At 41.4% G+C, this 21,361-nt stretch overlaps 1 protein-coding gene across 1 annotated transcript in view; it reads left to right on the top strand.

Moving 5' to 3' along the window:
* Positions 1-5,497: 5,497 nt before the first annotated feature.
* Positions 5,498-21,361, top strand: part of STK32A (serine/threonine kinase 32A) — a 115,929-nt gene continuing 100,065 nt past the window's right edge. Inside the window, exon 1 of the mRNA XM_060007154.1 lies at positions 5,498-5,549. Coding sequence (XP_059863137.1) covers positions 5,498-5,549 — 52 coding nt within the window. The remainder of the gene's footprint in view (positions 5,550-21,361) is intronic.

Genomic DNA, 21,361 nt, shown 5'->3' with positions numbered 1-21,361 from the left:
TGGTTCTTGCACTCTGTGCAAGTTTACATCTAGACAGATCAAAAAGTGGCAGTCTGAAAAGTACGTTTCAGCCACAGACACATTTTGTTGGACCAACACAGTTTTTAACATTTTTAAAACTTGCCAATGTTTATAAATGATGCGAGATTTCACAGAAGTTCTCGTGTCTCGCTTCCCTTTTAAAATCTGAATATTTGGCAACGCAGAGCTGGTATTTCCACATTGCAGCGAAACGCTGGACTTGGATAGAAGCTGTTCCCACATCACTCCCAGACTAGATTTACACCCTCCGGTGTCTCCCCCCTCACCCTCGCCTCACCACTGCCCACCATCTCACACCCTGGCAATTTCAGTAAGAAACCTATATGCCAATTCTCTGATGGCTTAAGTGTGTGTGACTCTAGAGTTAGAGAGAAAACAGTAAGAAGTTATTTCAATCGTGTTGATTATTACAAAAGGGAAGTACAGGGAGCTGCCACGAGAGAGAACAAAGAAACTTCCAGTGGGATTGATGTTTAAAATGGGGGCTGGGAGCCAGGAGACCGGGTCTAGAAAAGGTTCTCTCCATTAATTATGTTACACTGGACAAGTATTTTTCTTCTCTGTGTCTCAATTTCCCCAGCCGTAAAACGAGGAAATCTGCAAGGATCTATAAAATTCTCAACCCTCTCTTGGGTCTTCCTAACACCCCTAGGAAGTCTTAAAGGAAATCGTGCCTCTCCCCATCTGAGATCTGCAGGCTCCTATCCACCACCCCCATATCCACCATCCTCGGCGGCGCTGCCCAGGTATCTTGAGTGGGAGATGGTAGGGGGTGGGGAAGGGGTCACTTCAGGGGAACCGGGTCTCTGTCGGGGAAGTTGGGTCGCGCTCTGCGTCTCTGCGGCTCCGGATCCTGCCAATGCGCCGCGGGACCCGCCGCCAGCTCGCAGCGCCGCCCTCCCGCCTCGCCCTCGCCCTGGCGGAACTCAGAGCCCTGGAGACTGCCCAGGCCGATCCCGCAGAGCACTGCGCCCGGGACCGCCCGCCGGCCGGCTGCTCCCCACCCCTGCCCAGACCCCGGAACCACCCCTCCCGGAGGAGCTGCGACCTCTGCCTACGCTCGGACCCCTCAGCAGCTGCAGGTGCCAGCCCGCCTCACCACGCCCCGCGCTGGCGGCCGCTGGAACGCCCAGGCAGGTAGGTGCCTTCCCCTGCTTGCTCCTCGTTTCTCGGAGTTGATCTTTTAGCCTCTGCTCCCCGGGTGGAAGCACCAGTCTGAGCTTCTCGGAAGGCGTGAAGCGAGAGCCGAGATCTAGGTGAGTGATGGTCTAGATTTTTTCCTTTTAAGTAAACCTGCATACTAAGGGCACTGTTGGGAACCTAGGAAGTTAAAACGGAAGAGAAATATAAAGGCAGGCCGTCAGGATGACCCACTACAATCTGACAGGGCTGGGACCATTCCTAACTTCTTAGCTATTTTGTACCCTACTTTGTCCCCCAGCCTCTGACTCGGGTCCAGATGCGGACAGACTTCAATAAATATTTGCTGGGTGGAGACAAGTACGGGAGGAGGTATTTCTGCTTGTTTCTCTTATCCGGTCTCAAAACAAGCCAACACTGCCTTTGATGGTTGGCTTCATCTCCACCAGGATTTTTCCCCCCTAAGTTGAAGGATTTGCACGTTTTTACACAAAGTGCCGAGGATTCACACAATGGACTGCTATGCAGCGCTTAAAAAGCAGAAGTCAGAGCTGTAGAGATCAGCGTGGCTAGATCGCACAAGTATAATGGTAATGATTACAGTCAGATGCCAAATATACCTACTATATGATGTCATTTAGGTGACTTACTTTAAAAGACATGTCGTGTGTGTAAAATCGTAGAAAGTGGACTGTAAAATGTATACCAGATTCACAATTGTGGCTGTTTTGGGGAAGTATGAAAGGGGAATTAATTTGGCATGAGAATTGAGGTGGAAAAGCTATTTACCTACGGTTTTAATATATAAAAATGATGAAGCAGAAGTTGATGAAATATAAACAATACTTAACTGCAAGTGGTTGTAACTTGGGTCTTTTTCAGGATATTTTCTTTCTTTCTCACATTTCTAAATTTGTCTCAGCTTAAGTAGTTCTGTTTTTCAAATGCAAACAAAATAAATTATGTCTATGCATATGCTGTGACAATAAAACTAGACAGTTCTGCCAGAAGTTACAACTTTCTTGCATCACAACATAGGTTCTTCCTGAAGAAGACACCTCTTTACCTAGGGAGCCTTAGCTGCTTGGAGCAGCTCACCTGTTGACATCCCCCAAAAGTATAGGCCAAAGATCAAATGTCATCTGCAGTTAATAATCTGATAAGCGGCCAGGTCAAGGTAGAATCGGGAAACTCTTTGTGCTCCTATAAGACACATTGCTGTTTCTCTTATATGTTCTGTTTAGGATGTTCATTTCCATGGGTGGTGACTGTCTGCTTGACATCTCAAAAAGTGGTTATGTAACACTGCAGAGTTCATATCAGGTCAGGAAAGAGGCCTATAGCTCTGCTGGGCCCTATTCAGTGGAACGGAAAAGATGTGTCTCCACTTGCCTGCCAGAAAAACATTGATTTCTTTCTGGATATGAGGGAAAGTTACCAATTTGGTTATCCATGAAGGGAGAAAAAAATAAAGACCATTCTAGACTGGATTAAGAGTATTAAGTGCAGTGGAGAAACCACCACCCAATAGTCCAAGCCTGCTCATCCCCCAGACATACACAAAATTTGTTCCCTGTTTACATATTTTCTTCCCACTAAAAAAAAAAATCACCAGATATTTGGTAAACAAAATTGTCTGTACATCAGAATGCAACTCAGAAATATGGCAAATTGTGATAATATTCCTCTTTCTCTTTCTGACTTGACAACTTGCAAGGTCAGTGCTCGGTACATCTTGTGTTGCAGGAAGATGGGCTACTTGAGAAAAGCCTGAGGTGTGAAGAAAAATCTAAGAAAGACAGGATTGGGGTGTGGTGTGAAAACTACATGTACCGAGGTTTTACGCACAAAATTAAAGAGAACATAGCCCCAGTCGGTAGTATTAACAACTGCAGCTCCTTCAAATTGATACTCTCTTTAGGACTGAGCCTCTCTAATGTCATCTGTGGCTCAGCCCTGACACTATTTCCCACTTATTCAGGACTCTAAATGCAGTAATGCAACACACAGGGCACCCCATTTGCTTCTCCCTAGCCCACAAGGAAACACTAAGGGCATCCCACCTGCTTCTTCCTCATCCTCTTTTCCACTGGCATTAAAAGCCCTTTGTTTTTAGCCCAAAGATATAGTTGAGTTCTTTCTATCTTCCTGATCTCCATCATCCCCTCTGAGCTTCCTCCAGACACCTGTTACCTCCTGCCCCTCTCTCCCCTCCCCCATACCATTTAATCACTTGCTTCCTAATTGCTGACTCTGTCTTTGCTCTCCATTTAACGATTCTTTTTAAAGTCCAGAAGGCACTTTGCCAGCAGTTGGCTTTCAGTATGACAAGCCGCATTTCCTTAATGAGTCTGCCTTCCAAATGAAGGCTTTACTTACATCTCCCCTAATAGGAAAAGGAGCTTTTCTTCTCGATTTGCTCCGGGGCTCCTCTAGTTCCTTTTCAATAACGCATCCTTAGCCCAGGTTCACGTGGGATACTTTTTTCAATTCTGACTCCGATCTGTACTTCCTTCACATGCAAAAACTCCAAGAGGAAATCAACAGGTCTCAAATTTAAAAGAAAATAATACGTGATAAGGAAATACCCACTACTAATAAAATAGCAATAGCTAATATTAATTCTTTGCAAATTATGTGCCAGGCGTGGTGCTAGCTGCCTCATACAGATTCTCATTAACTATATGCCATGAGCTGTATTTGTCCTGTACATGAGATTTGCTCAAGCCATATAGCTAAAACAAACTTTTTTTAAAATTAATTTTTATTGCGGTATAGTTGCTTTACATAAAACGAGCTTTTAACTATGATTTTATATAACATCTGGATCTTGACCCTCTTTTGGGTAAATCTGAAGATCTGGGCCCTGGGCCCATGTTTCCACTTAGCAACAATCTTTTAGATCCAAGAGCAGTGACATCTTTTAGATGGAGCCTGGATTCACTAGGTCACCAGTGTCGCCAGCAGGCAGTAATGTCTTCCACCTGGTCCAGCTCAATTACTTGCATTTCCCTCTGGCTCTTGTGGGCATCTGAGCTTGTTATTCCTACAGAAGGCATTGCTGCTTCTCCCATTTAAGAGATGAGAGATTAGGTCATTGAGCCAAAGCCGTTATCAGTGTCAGTTTTAGAACCAGAACTCTGGATGCTGCCTCTCCTTACCAGTTTCCAAGAAAGTAATTTATGTTTAAAAATGAACAAAGCCATAAATACACAACTTTCAGGGCTTTTTAGCTCTCACCTACGTCGTTCAATTTGGGCTCCCTAGTGGCCTGCAATTATCAAGCACTTGTGCTGTGAAAAGACTTTACTTATCACATGAAATCACATTTAATTTGTCTTTGAGGTAAGGACCTTTATGATCTTCAAGTTCAGGGAAAGGAAAAAAAGTAATGTGTTCCAGACTTCTCCGGTGGCGCAGTGGTTAAGAATCCGCCTGCCAGTGCAGGGGACACGGGTTCGAGCCCTGGTCCGGGAAGATCCCACATGCCGTGGAGCAACTAAGCCCGTGCGCCACGACTACTGAGCCTGCGCGCCACAACTATTGAGCCCACGTGCCACAACTACTGAAGCCCGTGTGCCTAGAGCCTGTGCTCTGCAACAAGAGAAGCCACCACAACGAGGAGCCTGCGCACCACAATGAAGAAAGCCCGAAGACCCAACACAGCCAAAAATAAATAAATATATTAAAAAAAAAAAAAAAAGTAATGTGTTCCATGAAACTCAGCGACTTGCTGGTATGATCAAGCCCAAACTCAGAACTTGTTCCTTTGATGTTGTAGTAACTTCCAGGGTAGGAGGAAAGAGGGGTATGTCTTTTCATGACTAAAAAAGTAAGTTGTTGATCACACATCAAAAAAATGTTTAAAATTAACATATTTTCTCAAAGACATGGAGAGTCACAATAAAATATATTTTAGTTTATAGTGGTTAAATAAAGTATTGCTGACCTCATTTTAAACTTGCCTTCACACTCAGAAAAATATTTTGCTTTCCTCCTTTCTTGTAAGTCCAGGTCCACTTCTGACGGATGTAGAAGTGGCCATGTAGCGGGTACTCCCAGATGCTTGATTTTCTCTGTTTTCTCTGAAATTATTATTTTCAAGAACAAAAAAATTCCACTGCAGGGGCATAGATGAGGTTAATTTTCGGCCATCGTCTATAATCAGGGTACCTAGAGTACACCATATCATAAGGATTCTGTTTCTTTTTCTCTCCTAGATATCTAGCTAAGGTTTCCGGTTCTCTTTTGAGTGAAGCTGAATGTTTCTGCTGGGATAATGTAATTGGAGGATCGGGTCTGGGCAGACTTGACCATGGGAGCCAACACTTCAAGCAAACCACCGGTGTTTGATGAAAATGACGATGGTGAGAAACGTGCGATAATTGTATATAAACACAGTTTGCAAAATTCAAATATAAGCTCCTTGTTTCATAAGTAAACTGTCATGTAAGACCTTAAAATTAAAAAAAAAGAACTGCAAGGGTAAGCCTGAGGACCTGGTATGCTAAGAGCTGGATTTTTACCTTCCACTTTCCATGGGACCTTGGACAACTTTTTTTTTAATTAGAAACGTGATATATTAGATTTTTAAAATTTTTTTTAACTTTTTATTTTATATTGGAGTATAGTTGATTAACAGTGCTGTGATAGTTTCAGGTGTACAGCAAAGCGATTCAGTTATACATATACATGTAGCTATTCTTTTTCAAATTCTTTTCCCATTTAGGTTGTTACATAATATTGAGCAGGGTTCCCTGTGCTATACAGTAGATCCTTGTTGGTTATCCATTTTAAATATAGCAGTGTGTACATGTCAATCCTACACTCCCTAACTATCCCTTTCCCCCGGTAACCATAAGTTCTTTCTCTACATCTATGAGTCTGTTTCTGTTCTGTAAATAAGTTCATTTGTATAGTTTCTTTTTAGATTCTGCATATAAGTGATATCATACAGCTTTCTTAATCACAACTCTACCAATGCCCTTTGTCCAAAGGCATTGTCATCTGGTGGATAGAAGACCTTGAAACAAAATGATTTATTTGTTCCCTTGACAGCTGAAGTTACCCCTCTTGCTAGTTGTTATAGAAAAATTCTTATATTATCAAGTTGCATATGAGTGATAATTGATACTCATAATATTATACAGTGGAGTCAGGCAAGCAGGTTGGTGCCTTCTGAGCTTCTGATTAGCATGTTCCAGGGTCCTAGCCAAATTCCACAATGCTGGGTCATAGGAAAAAGGATCAGTTTTATTGGAGAAAAGGGAAACTTTACAGCAGCCTTGTAGGCATATACTGTTTATAGGTCGCCTGGGAAAAAGGTGGCCCTGGGTCCTAGCTAGTAAGTTATCCAGGCCCCCCAGAGGCAGCCCTCACAGTCATTTCCAGGGAGTTCTGCTAAATGGACCACAGAGAAAAAGAACAATGAACTGAAATCCAGGAGATCTGAACGCTCGTCCTATTACCAGCTACCTGTGTGCTCAAGAAGTTTATTTACCTTCAGTTTCCTCATCAATCAAGTGAGAGAGGGTAGTAACCCTGAAGGTCTTTTTCAACTCCAAAAGTTTATCATTTTGAGATCCTAAAGGCACCTTGCAAAAATTAGGAAGCAGCATCTGAATCATCAAGGAAAGTTTGCTCAAACAGAAACTACAAATAACAGTGGCATAAAGAAGATGGTAGTGTTTTTCTTTCTCACGTAACAATCTAGGCATAAGTAATTCAGGTGAGATGTGGCTGCGAAGGGTTAGGGACTCTGGCTCTGACAAGCTGGCTTCTTTCCTTCCCTTCCCTGCCCTAGAGTGTTACTGTCACCCTCATGCCTCAGGATGGCTCACCACCACATTCACATTCCAGCCAGTGGGAAGGGGAAGAGTGGGGAGACCGAGCCCACTTCTTTTAAGGATATGATCTGCCTCTTGCTTGTCACTTTCACTCACATGCTTCATTACAAAGGAGACTGGGAAATTTAGTTAGTTATCTTGTGTGGCCATGAATCTTCTAAATACAAGGAGTTGTGTTTTGTTACAAAAGAAGGGGACAATTAGCTATTTGCCATGGCTGGGAGACAAACAGAAGTCTGCTGCAATCTTAATTTTTGACTGTTTGGTTGGACCCTTTAAAAAACATGTCTAACCAATCAACATGCCTTGTTGCCAGCTATTCACTATCAGTTTAGGGGTGCATCGTGACTACCTATACAAAATATTCTCATAGGAACCCTGAAATTATATAGTTTGAAAATGGTCTTAAGAAAACTTTTTCCCACTCATATCTGTTGCCTTGCTTTGGTTTATCAAGTTGTAAAGTCAAGGATCTAGAGGCCAGGGATGTTCCTTGATTTTTCCATCTCTAAAATGGGAAGGCAAGAAGGCTTACATTTCATTTGTTTGGTTCCCTGTGCTCCCTACAGATTCAAAACTAATGTGCATGAGGCTGGTCCTCAGAGAACAGAGGAGGTAAGAGAGGCCAGCTTCGTGCTTGTTACTTGCTAGGGGTATGTATTGTTTTAAGGTATTAGGGTAACATGATAATGAGAAAATACAGAGATGTCTAAATCTTTAATCCAGCCAGCCCTTGGTCTCATGAGTGCCCAAGAAAGCAACTGTCCCAAAGGATTATGGCAAATGGGAAATCAGTTAGCACTTTATAAGTGCCTTCAAGGGGCTCTGGGAAAACTAGGTTGGAGTGAAGTTAGGCTTAATGAGCAAGGAGATCTTTCTTAACACCCTCTAGGTCACCACTTTTTGTGGTCCTGTCCGCCAGGCCAATGAGATGAGCCTACAGCAGCACCCTTAGAGAGAAGAGCTGAGCCTAACAGTATGTCTGCACTTCCCAGGGGTGAAGCTCTGAGTCCGTTCACACACACAGTTGCAAGGCAGAAGTAGAAAGGCAACCCCGTCTACTATAAGCCCATCACTCTGCTAGATGTCCCTCTGCTAGATGTGAGGAACAGAGTAGGAGAGAAGATGTCCCTTCCCCTGCCCTTGTGGAGCTCGTATTCTAATCGTGGGAGGCAAACAATAAACTAGTTCACAAATACATAAACCAGATAACTTCAGATAGTGTTAAAGTACCACCAAGGAAGTGACTGTGAGTGATCTTATGGAGAGGGACAGGTGATGGTAAGGAGACCACTTCAGATAGGGTGTGGCCGGGGTTGGCCTTTCTGACGAGGTGACGTCTGAGGTAAAGGCTGAAAAAGGTGAGGAAGCCACTCATGTAATAACAGAAGAACAGTTCAGGCACAGGAAAAAGTCCAAATAATGACAAAATCGGAAATGACCAGTTGCCTATGTCTTCACATTCCGATGACGATGAGTTTGTATATTATGAAAGCGATACTTTTAAAATAAATTTATTTATCTATTTATTTATTTACGGCTGCATTGGGTCTTCTTTGCTGCGTGCGGGCTTTCTCTAGTTGTGGCGAGCGGGGGCTACTCTTCGTTGTGGTGCGCTGGCTTCTCATTGCGGTGGCCTCTCCCGTTGTGGAGCACGGGCTCCAGGCGCACGGGCTTCAGTAGTTGTGGCACGCAGGCTCAGTAGTTGTGGCTCACGGGCTCAGTAGTTGCGGCACACGGGCTCAGTAGTTGTGGCTCGCGGGCTCTAGAGCGCAGACTCAGTAGTTGTGGTGCACGGGCTTAGTTGCTCTGAGGCATGTGGGATCTTCCCGGACCAGGGGTCATACCCCAGTCCCCTGCAATGGCAGGTGGACTCCCAACCACTGCGCCACCAGGGAAGTCCTGAAAGGAATCGCATTTAATTGCCGTATTAACTTGTTTACAAGATCACTGAGTTTTGGGGAGGAAAAGTATGAAATTCCAGTTATTTACTTTTTTTTAATCAGTCAATCCTATAAAGGTGATTTGGCTCCTTTCATAGGTCTGGATTGAGCACAAGGTGAAACTTTATTTGATTGCTGTGAGGCTTCTGACCAAGAAACAACAACAAAAAGCACTAATCCAAGAACATAAATGCCTGTATCATTTTGATCTATTTTTATATAAATAATCAAATGGGGCCAGAATCTAGGGCACTTAAATGAACCAATTTAATTCTTTTTAATATATTGCTGCAAAAAATCCCAAAATGTGATGGAAAAGTATCTAATATTTCCTTCAAAGTGTTTACTATTCCCAATATATAGATTTGAGGAGAAAATGTGTACCCATTTTCCCAAGTAATATTTCAAGATTTCTTTCTCATGGAAAAAAAGTTTTGGTTCACTTTGAAGGTAATTAAGGAATAAGATGTTAGTGGATGTCCCTTGAGATAAGCTGTTCTTGCTGGAATTCGTCCTGATACTTTGTGTTTCATGCTGTTCCATCTGATACTGATCTTGAGATCATCCTGTTAGTTACTTATGTTGATCTTTATTTAGTGAAAACAAAGTATAAGCTTTACAGCTGCTGTGGAAGAGCAGAAGGCTTGCTTATTTAATTACTGTTAAGTGAGTTTTTACAAAGTAGACCTCACATGATATTGTTTTCTTTTGTGGCTTAGGGCAAACCCAAGTCCTAGTTACATTTTTTATTGTGGTATAATACATAATATAGTGTACCATTTTAACGATTTTTAAGTGTACAGTTCAGTGGCATGGAGTATATTCACATTTGGGGACAACCATCACCACCACCATAGAACTTTTTAATCTTCCCAAACTGAAATTTTGTGCCCATTAAACAGTAACTCCCCATTCCCTCTTCCCCGCAGCCCCTGACAACCACCGTTCTACTCTGTCTCTATGATTTTAACTATTCTAGGTACCTTATATAAGTGGAATCATGTAATATCTGTCCTTTTGGGTCTGGTTTATTTCAGTTATCAAGGTCCATCCATACTGTAGCATGTATCAGAATTTCATTCCTTTTTAAGGCTGAATAATACTCTACTGTATGCAGATACCACAGTTTGTTTATTCTTTCATTCATCAGTGAACATTAGGTTGTTTCTACCTTTTGACTACCATAAATAATGCTGCTGTGAACACGGGTGTACAAGTATCTGTTCAAGTCCCTGTTTTCACCTGGTACATCCTTAGAAGCAGAATTGCTGGATCATATGATAATTCTTCAATTTTTTAAGGAACCACCCAGCACAATGTCTTCCACCTAATTATGTTTTGTGTTTTAGTAGTGGGAGACCACCTGACATAACAGGCCAGGGCTCTGGTAGTAGAAACACATACACAGTTTCAAATCTCAGCTGTGCCACAGCCTAGCAATCTGTGTATTTCTATGAGAAAAAGCAAAGGGGATATAGCCTGATCAACCATTAAACACTAGAGTCAACTTAACTATAAAGTGTTCTAAAGGGATTTGAAATACAATAGAAAAAAGTCCCCAAATCTGAATAATTACTAGTGAATTCATTTGGAAAAAACCCAAACAAACCCTTCGATTGTACAAGTTATCAAACCTCTGTAAGCTCAGTTTCTTCATATATAAAATACAAGTTAATTGGGCATACTTCACTGGGTCGTTGTGAGGAGAGAATAAAATAACGCAGATAAAACACTTAGCAAGGTGTCTCATATAAAGTAACCACCCAATTAATGCTAGTTATAATATTATTTACCAGTGTCAGAGTCTCTGAGCATGAACTCTTTGAAGTATTTCAACTTCTAAAAGGAACAAAATCGATTACATGCAACTGTGTAGATGCCATAGTTAATATGACCTATTCACACTTCTATCAACAGAGCCGAACTGTCAGATGGCAGATTGCATGGATTCTGTGAAAACCTATATAAGTCCTCTGAAAAGAAGCCAAATTATTAACTTCACAAAAACATAATCCCATCTGTTTTTTCTGTGATCCCCCCTGGGGTGATTGTATTTTCATTTAAGGCAAAATCAAGAACTCATTGGGCTGAAAAATTGATAAACTTACTTTTTCTGATTTAAGCCCAAAACAGATTATTTAAGTAATCCCATTCGAACAACAGACACAGTGACAGTTGTCCCTCAGACCCAACTATCATGTGGATACTATGAGAAATAATGATACAGAAAGCATCCTAAGTTTTCTGAAAGAAAAGAAGTACAGCTAATACTTGTTTTAATGTTTATAGCTTGTTCATTATATCTGCTTTATTTCCTCTCTCTGAACGCAGTGCTTTTTGTTTTGTTTGGGTTTTTTTCTTTTGCTTGTTTGATTAAAAAATTAACATTTTTAAAGTCCAATCATTGAGGTTTTCAGGCTGATTTAGAGAAAGAAATTCTTTAGTACGGGAAAAAGTGGACTTGGTTATAATTCACAGTCTGGGCAACAGAAGAGGATCTTGCAATCATTGTAAGTAGTATGTGTTTCCAAGCATATACAAAGAATGTAGAGGAGATAGAGTTGGTTTAGTTAAACCAAGAGACAACTTTCTTCTGGAGTGCTGTAGCTAAGAACAGTTGGCCTTAGGTTAAAATGTCTCTACAAAGAGTACATCAATTGCCCTGAGTTTGCAAAGAGAGCTCAATTATTGCATTGTTCTTCAGACTTGCTGAAAACCCAATGTTCCACTTTCATTTGGCAACACTTGTCTCCTAGGATATGTGATCGCTTCCAGTTTTCCTACATCTTCTTTGGTGAGGGAGGCACTGGGTCCTTCAAAAAAGTTGGGCCAAAAAAATTGGTCACAGATTTGCAATCCAAAAGAAATGGGAGGTTACTGAATTGATTCCAGCCACGGAAGGACTCTGAGACTCTTCTTTGTTATTTTAATGTCCATGCATTGCATATTTGTACCCAGTGGCATAGGCAAATGAATTTCAGACTTTCCCCTCTCAAACTTGAGTTATGTTGTCTGATATTATTTACTATTTTGTGTTAAAATGATTGGGAAAGTAAAATGAAAATTTCCCTAGTAATAATTGGCTTTTTTTTTATAATTTATTTGTTTTATTTATTTATTTTTGGCTGCATTGGGTCTCCGTTGCTGCACGCGGGCTTTCTCTAGTTGCAGAGAAGGGCTAGTCTTCATTGCGGTGCATGGGCTTCTCATTGTGGTGGCTTCTCTTGTTGCAGAGCACGGGCTCTAGGCGTGCGGGCTTCAGTAGTTGTGGCTCACAGGCTCTAGAGCACAGGCTCAGCAGTTGTGGCGCACAGGCTTAGTTGCTCTGCAGCATGTGGGATCTTCTCGGACCAGGGCTTGAACCCGTGTCCCCTGCACTGGCAGGCAGATTCTTAACCACTGTGCCACCGGGGAAGCCCGAGAATCAGCTTCCTAAAATCATTATGTTATCTTGGACTGTCTAATATTTAGTTAAGGTGTTTGTCATAAATAATCTCAGATCCACTAGTTTCTAGCAACAAACACTTTTAATTTGGGAGGGTTTTAATTTCCCCTATCCCAAGGGATTGGAGGAACCTGGGAGAAACAGACTAGATGGCCAAGAAAACAGACATCAAAGATGGAGCTAGTGCTTCTGATTGGCGTGCTTCCTGATACATGTTTAGGAGAATCTACTCAAACAAATTTAGGAAACTTACATCCTGCCCTTGGAGATTCACGATGCTTATTAGCATAATAAAGGCTCTGAAATGTGCAACAATATTGAAATCTCCGTACTCTGACATTTTTCAAACTTATTTCAAAATTAAATCAGTTTTGTGGAAAACCTTTTAATACCTTGTGGCAAATAATTCTCTGTGGACCTCAATTTGGGAAACAAAAGGTCATGATCAGGAACACTCTTTCTATTGGAAACGTCATTTCTTCCCATTTATCCTCCCCTTCCTCCCCTCCCTGGTTTAACAGCTACAGCTTCTGATTTGCAGAATCTCGACAGCTGAAGAGCGATTATGTTCTCTAAGGTCTCCTCACTACAACTTTTTCAGGCAACACAATTCATGTTTACTCAGGTTAATGAGTAAAACACAAGGTAACTCTGTTTAATGGTGGGATGCTTCTAGTCCAAGTGGGAATCAGATTGGGAGATAATTCACTTCTTTATTGTTCTTTAAATAAAGAACATTTTAGTTCAAAGAGTGTCTTATGAACCAATTATGGTGATGTATTTGCCGATTATTAAACACCCATGCTATACTAACTTTTTATCCTATCCAAAGCTAGAGACATTTTTTAAATTTTCATCTTGAAACTAACCTAGGTTGAAAACCGAAATCTGTAAGCTGGCGTCAACATTCAGCAGCTACTTCAATGAGAACGACTGAAGGCCTTCAGAGGATCTGACTTCTGCTATATGGCCTCGCCAGTGTAAACTTAGTTACAGTGACCAGCGTCACCCATCACTTTACCAGTTTAGGTCCTATGAATTATATGGCGATTTCAACTATGCATTGCTATGGGACCATTTGTGGAAATTTTATTTGGAAACACACATACACAATGCCAATGATGGAATTATATTCCTGTTAAAATAGGACGCTGAGCACAATTTATATGGTTGAAAGGACTGAGAAACCTATGGGTATAGATTTTGAATTCAAAAGACTGGCAGAGGTTTTATTTTTTTTTCTCCTGAACTATTTCTTCTTTCCGTCCTGAAGGCATATTTACAGTACCATAAGTAATATTAACCTTGTTTTATACTTGAGTAACCTATGTTTTTTGTTATTTCTGAGAACAGCTGAATGTAGGGGTTGGCATGCTTTTTCTGGGATGGGCCAGATAGTAAATGTTTTATGTTCTGCTGTTCAGTCTGTGTCACAACGACTCAACTCTGCTGTTGCGGCATGAAGGCAGCCAGAGATAATGTGGAAACTAACGAACATGGCTCTGTTCCACTAACACTTTATTTGTGGACACTGAAATTTGAATTTCACATCATTTTCACTTGTCACAAAATATTTTTATTTTCCAAGCATTTAGAAATATGAAAGCCATTCCTAGCTTATGAGCCATATAAAAATAGATGGTGGGTTGGATCTGGTCCACACGCCATACTGTACTGACCTTTGCTCTAAAGCATCCTGCAGACATTTCTTTACATGTGCCAGGGGCTCATCTGATATCCATTCATAACCCTCTAGCTGTAACTGAGGGACTGGGCAAGGAGACTGACATCTGTTCTCTATAGATGCTTAACAAAGGCAGTCTTCACCAACTCTCTTTTGGTTCATTAGTCTGAGTCAGTGGAAGTACTTGAACCGAGAAATCTACTGTTTTAGAGAATAAAATATATCATTTTTGTGATATATATTATTTGGTAACCACATAGACTAGATTCAGTTAAATGGGTACAACCTAGAATTCATTTGAAATATCATTGGATAGAGTTTATTTCCTACTGGGGCATTTATTTAGTCAACTGAGAGGCATCCAACAGTTGGGGGTATTGATCCCCCATCCTGCCCCACTGTTCTACTTCCTGATTTGTTCTAAAGAAATAGCCAGTGTAATTCTGACTTCTGAGCAAATTCATGAACTGGGGTCCAGGCAGCAGAAAAAGAAGCTGTTGGTGCCCACTGCTTGGTCTTGGCACCAGTAATGGATGTCGGTAAAGCCCAGACTCCCTGGGGCACCGCATTTCCTAAAAGGGAAGTGGTGACTGTGCAAGCAGATGCCTCAACTGGCCTTGGAAGCTTCTTCCGTGGAGAAGTTTCAAATATATCCTGAAATGACCTGCCGAGCTCCACATGTATTAGTGGCAACCATTAGCTGCCAGCCATTTGGTTTGATAAAGGGCTAGTGAACCAGCTAAGTAGTTTTAATTAGTGAATCACCAGTGAAATGTTCTAGAGTGGACCTTCAACCTTAACTAGCATCATGGTGTCAGAGTTACAGGTTAAATCAGTAGCTTCCAGACACCCTCTGTGGACAAATATAACATTTTTCTTAGTTTGTTGAGAAAGGTGAAAAACAAGGGCAATGTATCTCATAAAGCTAACACTATTAAAAATTTTAATTTCTTTTAACATCTCTATTGGAGTATAATTGCTTTACAATGGTGTGTTAGTTTCTACGGTATAACAAAGTGAATCAGCTATACATATACATATGTCCCCATATCTCCTCCCTCTTGCATCTCCCTCCCACCCTCCCTATCCCACCCCTCTAGGTGGTCACAAAGCACCGAGCTGACCTCACTGTGCTATGCAGCTGCTTCCCACTAGCAATCTATCTTACATTTGGTAGTATATATAAGTCCATGCCATTCACTCACTTCATCCCAGTTTACCCTTCCCCGTCCCCATGTCCTCAAGTCCCTTCTCTATGTCTGGATCTTTATTCCTGTCCTGCCCCTAGGTTCTTCATAACCTTTTTTTTTTTTTTTTACATTCCATATATATGTGTTAGCATACGGTATTTGTTTTTCTCTTTTCTCTTTCTCTTTTCTCTCACTTACTTCACTCTGTATGACAGACTCTAGGTCCATCCACCTCACTGCAAATAACTCAATTTCATTTCTTTTTATGGCTGAGTAATATTCCATTGTATATGTGTGCCACATCTTCTTTATCCATTCATCTGTCGATGGACACTTAGGTTGCTTCCATGTCCTGGCTATTGTAAATAGAGCTGCAATGAACACTGTGGTACATGACTCTTTTTGAATTATGGTTTTTTCAGGGTCTATGCCCAGTAGTGGGATTGCTGGGTCATATGGTAATTCTATTTGTAGTTTTTTAAGGGACCTCCATACTGTTCTCCCTAGTGGCTGTATCGATTTACATTCTCACCAACATTGAAAGAGAGTTCCCTTTCTCCACACTCTCTCCAGCATTTATTGTTTGTAGATTTTTTGATGTTGGCCATTCTGACTGGTGTGAGGTGTAGTTTTGATTTGCATTTCTCTAATGATTAGTGATGTTGAGCATTCTTTCATGTGTTTGTTGGCAATCTGTGTGTCTTCTTTGGAGAAATGTCTATTTAGGTCTTCTGCCCATTTTTAGATGGGGTTGTTTGTTTGTTTGATATTGACCTGCATGAGCTGCTTGTAAATTTTGGAGGTTAATCCTTTGTCAGTTGCTTCACTTGCAAATATTTTCTCCCATTCTGAGGTTATCTTTTCATCTTGTTTATAGTTTCCTTTGCTGTGCAAAAGCTTTTAAGTTTCATTAGGTGCCATTTGTTTATTTTTGTTTTTATCTCCATTTCTCTAAGAGGTGGGTCTAAAAGGATCTTGCTGTGATTTATGTCAGACTGTTCTGCCTATGTTTTCCTCTGAGAGTTTTATAGTGTCTGGCCTTACATTTAGGTCTTTAATCCATTTTGAGTTTATTTTTGTGTATGGTGTTAGGGAGTGTTCTAATTTCATTCTTTTACATGTAGCTGTCCAGTTTTCCCAACACCACTTATTGAAGAGGCTGTCTTTTCTCCATTGTATATTCTTGCCTCCTTTATCAAAGATAAGGTGACCATATGTGTGTGGGTTCATCTCTGGGCTTTCTATCCTGTTCCATTGAGCTATATTTCTGTTTTTGTGCCAGTACCATACTGTCTTAATTACTGTAGCTTTGTAGTATAATCTGAAGTCAGTGGGCCTGATTCTTCCAGTTCCGTTTTTCTTTCTCAAAATTGCATTGGCTATTCAGGATCTTTTGTGTTTCCGTACAAATTGTGAAATTTTTTTCTCTAGTTCTGTGAAAATTGCCATTGGTAGTTTGATAGGGGTTGCATTGAATCTGTAGATTGCTTTGTGTGGTATAGTCATTTTCACAATGTTGACTCTTCCAATCCAAGAATATGGTATATCTCTCCATCTGTTTCCATCTTTAATTTCTTTCATCAGTGTCTTATAATTTTCTGCATACAGGTCTTTTGTCTCCTTAGGTAGGTTTATTCTTAGGTATTTTATTCTTTTTGTTGCAATGGTAAATGGGACTGTTTCCCTAATTTCTCTTTCAGATTTTTCATCATTAGTGTATAGGAGTGCAAGAGATTTCTGTGCATTAATTTTGTATCCTGCTACTTTAACAAATTCAATGATTAGCTCTAGTAGTTTTCTGGTAGCATCTTTAGGATTCTCTATGTATAGTATATCATATCATCTGCAAACAGTGACAGCCTTACTTCTTCTTTTCTGATTTGGATTCCTTTTCTTTCTTTTTCATCTCTGATTGCTGTGGCTAAAACTTCCAAAACTATGTTGAATAAGAGAGGTGAGAGTGGGCAGCCTTGTCTTTTTCCTGATCTTAGTGGAAATGGTTTCAGTTTTTCACCACTGAGAACAATGTTGGCTGTGAGTTTGTCATATATGGCCTTTATTATGTTGAGGTAAGGAGAAACAGAGGAGAAGAACCCCCGTATTTAGAAGTCAGGCAGAGGAAAACAATCAGGTAAGGAAATTGAGAAGGAACAGCCTGTGAGACATGAAAAACATTTGTCGTGAAATGTAAGAGAGAAGACTTCTTGAAGAAGGAGGAAGTAGTCTCTTGTGCTGAATATTCCTGGGTGGTTGAGTAAAGTGAGAAGTATCTGTGGGATCAGGCAATCAGCAGGATATAGGTGATCCTGACAAAAGCAGTTCAAGTGGGGATATGGGGGCAAGAGCCAGAGTCTGGGGGATTAGGAGTGTTTGGGAGGGGAGGACGTGGACACAGCCAGTACAGTAAATAAACCCTTTCCAGAAGTTTACTCTAAAGGGAAGCAGAGAAATGAGCCAACAGCTGAAGCTGAGTATGATGTTAAAGGAGGATTTTTTTTTTTTATAAACAGGAGATAGTAGAGCAAGTCTTAGCCGATGGTTTCTTCCCTTTATATTGGTTAATTCCTGTGAAATGATGTGACCAGGAACCAGGGCTGGCTTCATCCACATGAGACCATTGCAGGCACACAGTGCCTTGTGTTCACAAGGGCCCCATTCGTGGGCTTCACTGCCTCCAGCTGCTGTCTCTAAATTCTTACTAATTTTATCTTAGAATTTATGTTTGTGAGGTCTGATGGGGTAGTGGATCACCTGCCAGGGCTTTGGAGCTTTGCCTCATAGTCTGTCCCCTCCCTAGGAAGCCTTCTAAGTCAGTTACCTAGACCCTCCTACCCTCCACCTACAACAAGGATTTGGGTGCTAATGAGGGGGACGTTCGGGGGTGAGCACCCCCATGACATACTCAGGCAGGGCATGGTGGTAGCTGTCATTGCCTCAGGCTGGTAGTTTTGTAGGTGGCCAGCTGGGCACTGTCTCTTGGGATCTCACTCACCACCTTCCCATCCAGATACTGAGTATGTCACGGAGTTCGATTTGGAATCAAGTGATGTAAAGATGTACTCACCACCCAGTAAGACCAACTACCAAAATGCACTTTATCATCAGATCAGCCTGCAATTTAAACATAGCAGGACTGAGGCGTAGGAAGGTTAAACCACTGAAATCGGATAGCCACCTGGCTACATCCTGAATCTTGATAGAAATGAATCTCATTTATTTCAATTATAGATATCCTCCCATGATGGCCAACCAGAATGAATTTATAAAATTAAACAAACCTAGGGGATTGCTTTTACATTAAGAATACATCAGACACTCGTTACGTGCCTACCGGTGCATCCTGCTTCAGAGGGCTGAGTCATTTCATTTCACAGTGGCATTCATCTTCACGTCTGCTATCACTCACACATCCCTTCAGTGTTATTGCTGAAGTGTTATGGGTTCAATATATAACACCTCTTCTTCCCTGGAGTTAATTACGCAGGTCATCACTACTCTTGAGTTTTACTTGTCTTCCTCTATTCATTTTGATTCCAAGGACAACAATTTCAATGACCTGCATCCATGTCTTTCATTTCACCGTCCTGATCATCATCACTCACTCACTCTTCAATTTCATTGTATGATCCCTTGTAGAATAATTTTGATTTACTTTTATAAAATATTCAAGTCATTGTCACTTTGATAACTTCATTTTGTGTCCAGGGTACAACATACCAGGAAAAATGTTCTAAACTAAGGCTTGATTGAAGCATTAAAAGGAATTTCTGTTGAAGACTTAGGTTCCTAATTGGTAACTAGAATTGACTTGCTTGCTCTCCTCAGTGCGTTTCCACTGAAAACTATGGAGTCTAGGAGTCTGAAATCAAGGTGTTGGCAGGGTCATGCTCCCTCTGGATTCTGTAGGGGAGGCTTCTCCCTTGCCTCTTCCAGCTTCTGGTAGCCCCTGGAGTTCTTTGGCTTGTGGTAGCATCACCGTAGCCTCTGACTCTGTCTTCATATGTTGTGTCTGTGTGCAAGCTTCTCTCTTCTTACAAGGGTACCAGTCATATTGGTTTAGGGGCCTAGCCTACCTTACTCTGGTACAACCTCATCTCAACTAATTACATCTGCAACAACGTCATTCCCAAATAAGATCACATTCTTTGGTACTAGCGGTTGTGTATCTTTTTTGGGGGGACACTCAACTCATAACCTATACCCTTGGTTTGACTGCTAACTCCAGCCATTACTAGCTCTACGACCTCGAGCAAGTTACCTACTCTCTTCTCAATGTTTTACTTGTGTTTGGGGGCTAATAAGAATTATATGAAATCATGCAAGGGAAATGCCTAGCACAGTGCTTCATGTAGTAAGTGTTTGAAAGTGCTACCATTTGATTTGTGAACGGGGCTTATACTTAGGGTTTTACGTTAGGATGCTGGTTCAGAGGTAGTATCTCTCACTTAGAAGACATCTATTAATTGTTAACATGGGATCTATAAATAGGATTCTGAGGAGCCCTGTGATTTATACCAAGACTAGTTTGTCTGCTTGTGTTCTTTATTCTCCCTGGAAAAAGAGTCCACGTATTCACCCAAGGAGTCCATGCCACCCCCTCAAGTTTAAGATTGTGCTTGTACTCATATTTAGCAATTCATGGTGAGGTTATAGGGAACCTTCAATACAGAAAACTTAGAGCTGAGTCCTAGAGACAGGTGGATGTCAGGTGGAATAAGGGAAACCCGTGTTCCCAGGAGTGCATCTCAAAACGGGGTACTGTGCTTAGGTTATCTCACTTTATCCTCATCACAAATTATGAGGAATATATCAGCCACGCTGATTTCCAGAGCAAGGAGTGGAAACTCTGCAAGGTTAGAAAGTCTGCCCAGTTCACATGCTAGGAAGAGGCAGAGCAAGAGCCCTCACCCACTTCTGGCTGCCTCCAGCCCAAGGAGGCAGCTTTGTGCTGCACAGTATTTGCTCATCCTCTTCTAATTTGACTCTTAAAGTAATCCTGAGATAAATAAGAAAGCGATTATTATCCCTTATTTGGATGAAAATACAAGTCTAAAGATGGTTTTAAAAAACACTAGCCAAGGGGACTTCCCTGGTGGTCCAGTAGGTAAAAACTCCACATTCCCAATGCAGGGGGCCCAGGTTCGATTCCTGGTTGGGGAACTAGATCCCGCATGCATGCTGCAACTAAGAGTCCACATGCCACAACCAACACCTGGTGCAGCCAAAATTAATTAATTAATTTTAAAAACAAAAACACTAGCCAAGGTAACATAGAAAATAAATGATATATTGATGGCTATCTCTGATTCCCACTGTTAAGGTCCACCTTCCAAAAGTTATCAAAAATAGCTCATTTACTGAGCACCTACTGTACTCTGGATATATGCCTGCTTTATGTAATCTAATTTAGTTCCCACCGTAGCCCTGTGAGGTAGGTATCTATTTTAAGGATGAGGAAAAATGGAAGCAAGACTTCCAGGGAGAGATGGTGAGTGAAACACATTCTTCTCCTTCCAGTCCCCGGGAATCTGCAGTGTTACTTGTCTCTCGAAGTAGAGGTGAAAGGGGGGTGTTAAATAAGGAGGATTGCTTGGATATCTGTTTAAAAACTGGTCGGGTCCTTCTACCACTTTGTCAAAAGAAAGAAACTAGTCATCTGCTCTCCACACATCCACACTGTAGTTTATCCTCTGGAGAGGAAAGTCCCTTAACGGGAAAGACCTGGCACACAGAGGGCCACCAGTGCCTTGTGGAGAATGGAGGAATTGGATAAATGAATGCATGCTGGGTGTGCAAGCCCTCAGCCCTCTTTCCCATTAGGCTCTGATAAGACTGACACCAGGGTCCTCCCTCTCCAGACAAGACTCCAGGTAGTGTCTTTCCTGGAGCTTTTGACAACCCAAGAGGAAAATTTAAAGTTAGCCGACTTCAGAATTTTCTAACTCAACATCCTAGCCATTGATTTCTGGAGTGAAGCCTGGTGTCGACAAGTTCCACCTTCATGCTCAGAACTTTCAGACAGGGGTTTAGGTCTCCACACTTAAAGATGAACAGATAACCAAGGATTTTCG

The sequence above is a fragment of the Delphinus delphis genome, chromosome 3 (assembly GCF_949987515.2).
Source record: "Delphinus delphis chromosome 3, mDelDel1.2, whole genome shotgun sequence".
Taxonomy (NCBI): Eukaryota; Metazoa; Chordata; class Mammalia; order Artiodactyla; family Delphinidae; genus Delphinus; species Delphinus delphis.
This window is presented reverse-complemented; position numbering and strand designations above follow the sequence as displayed.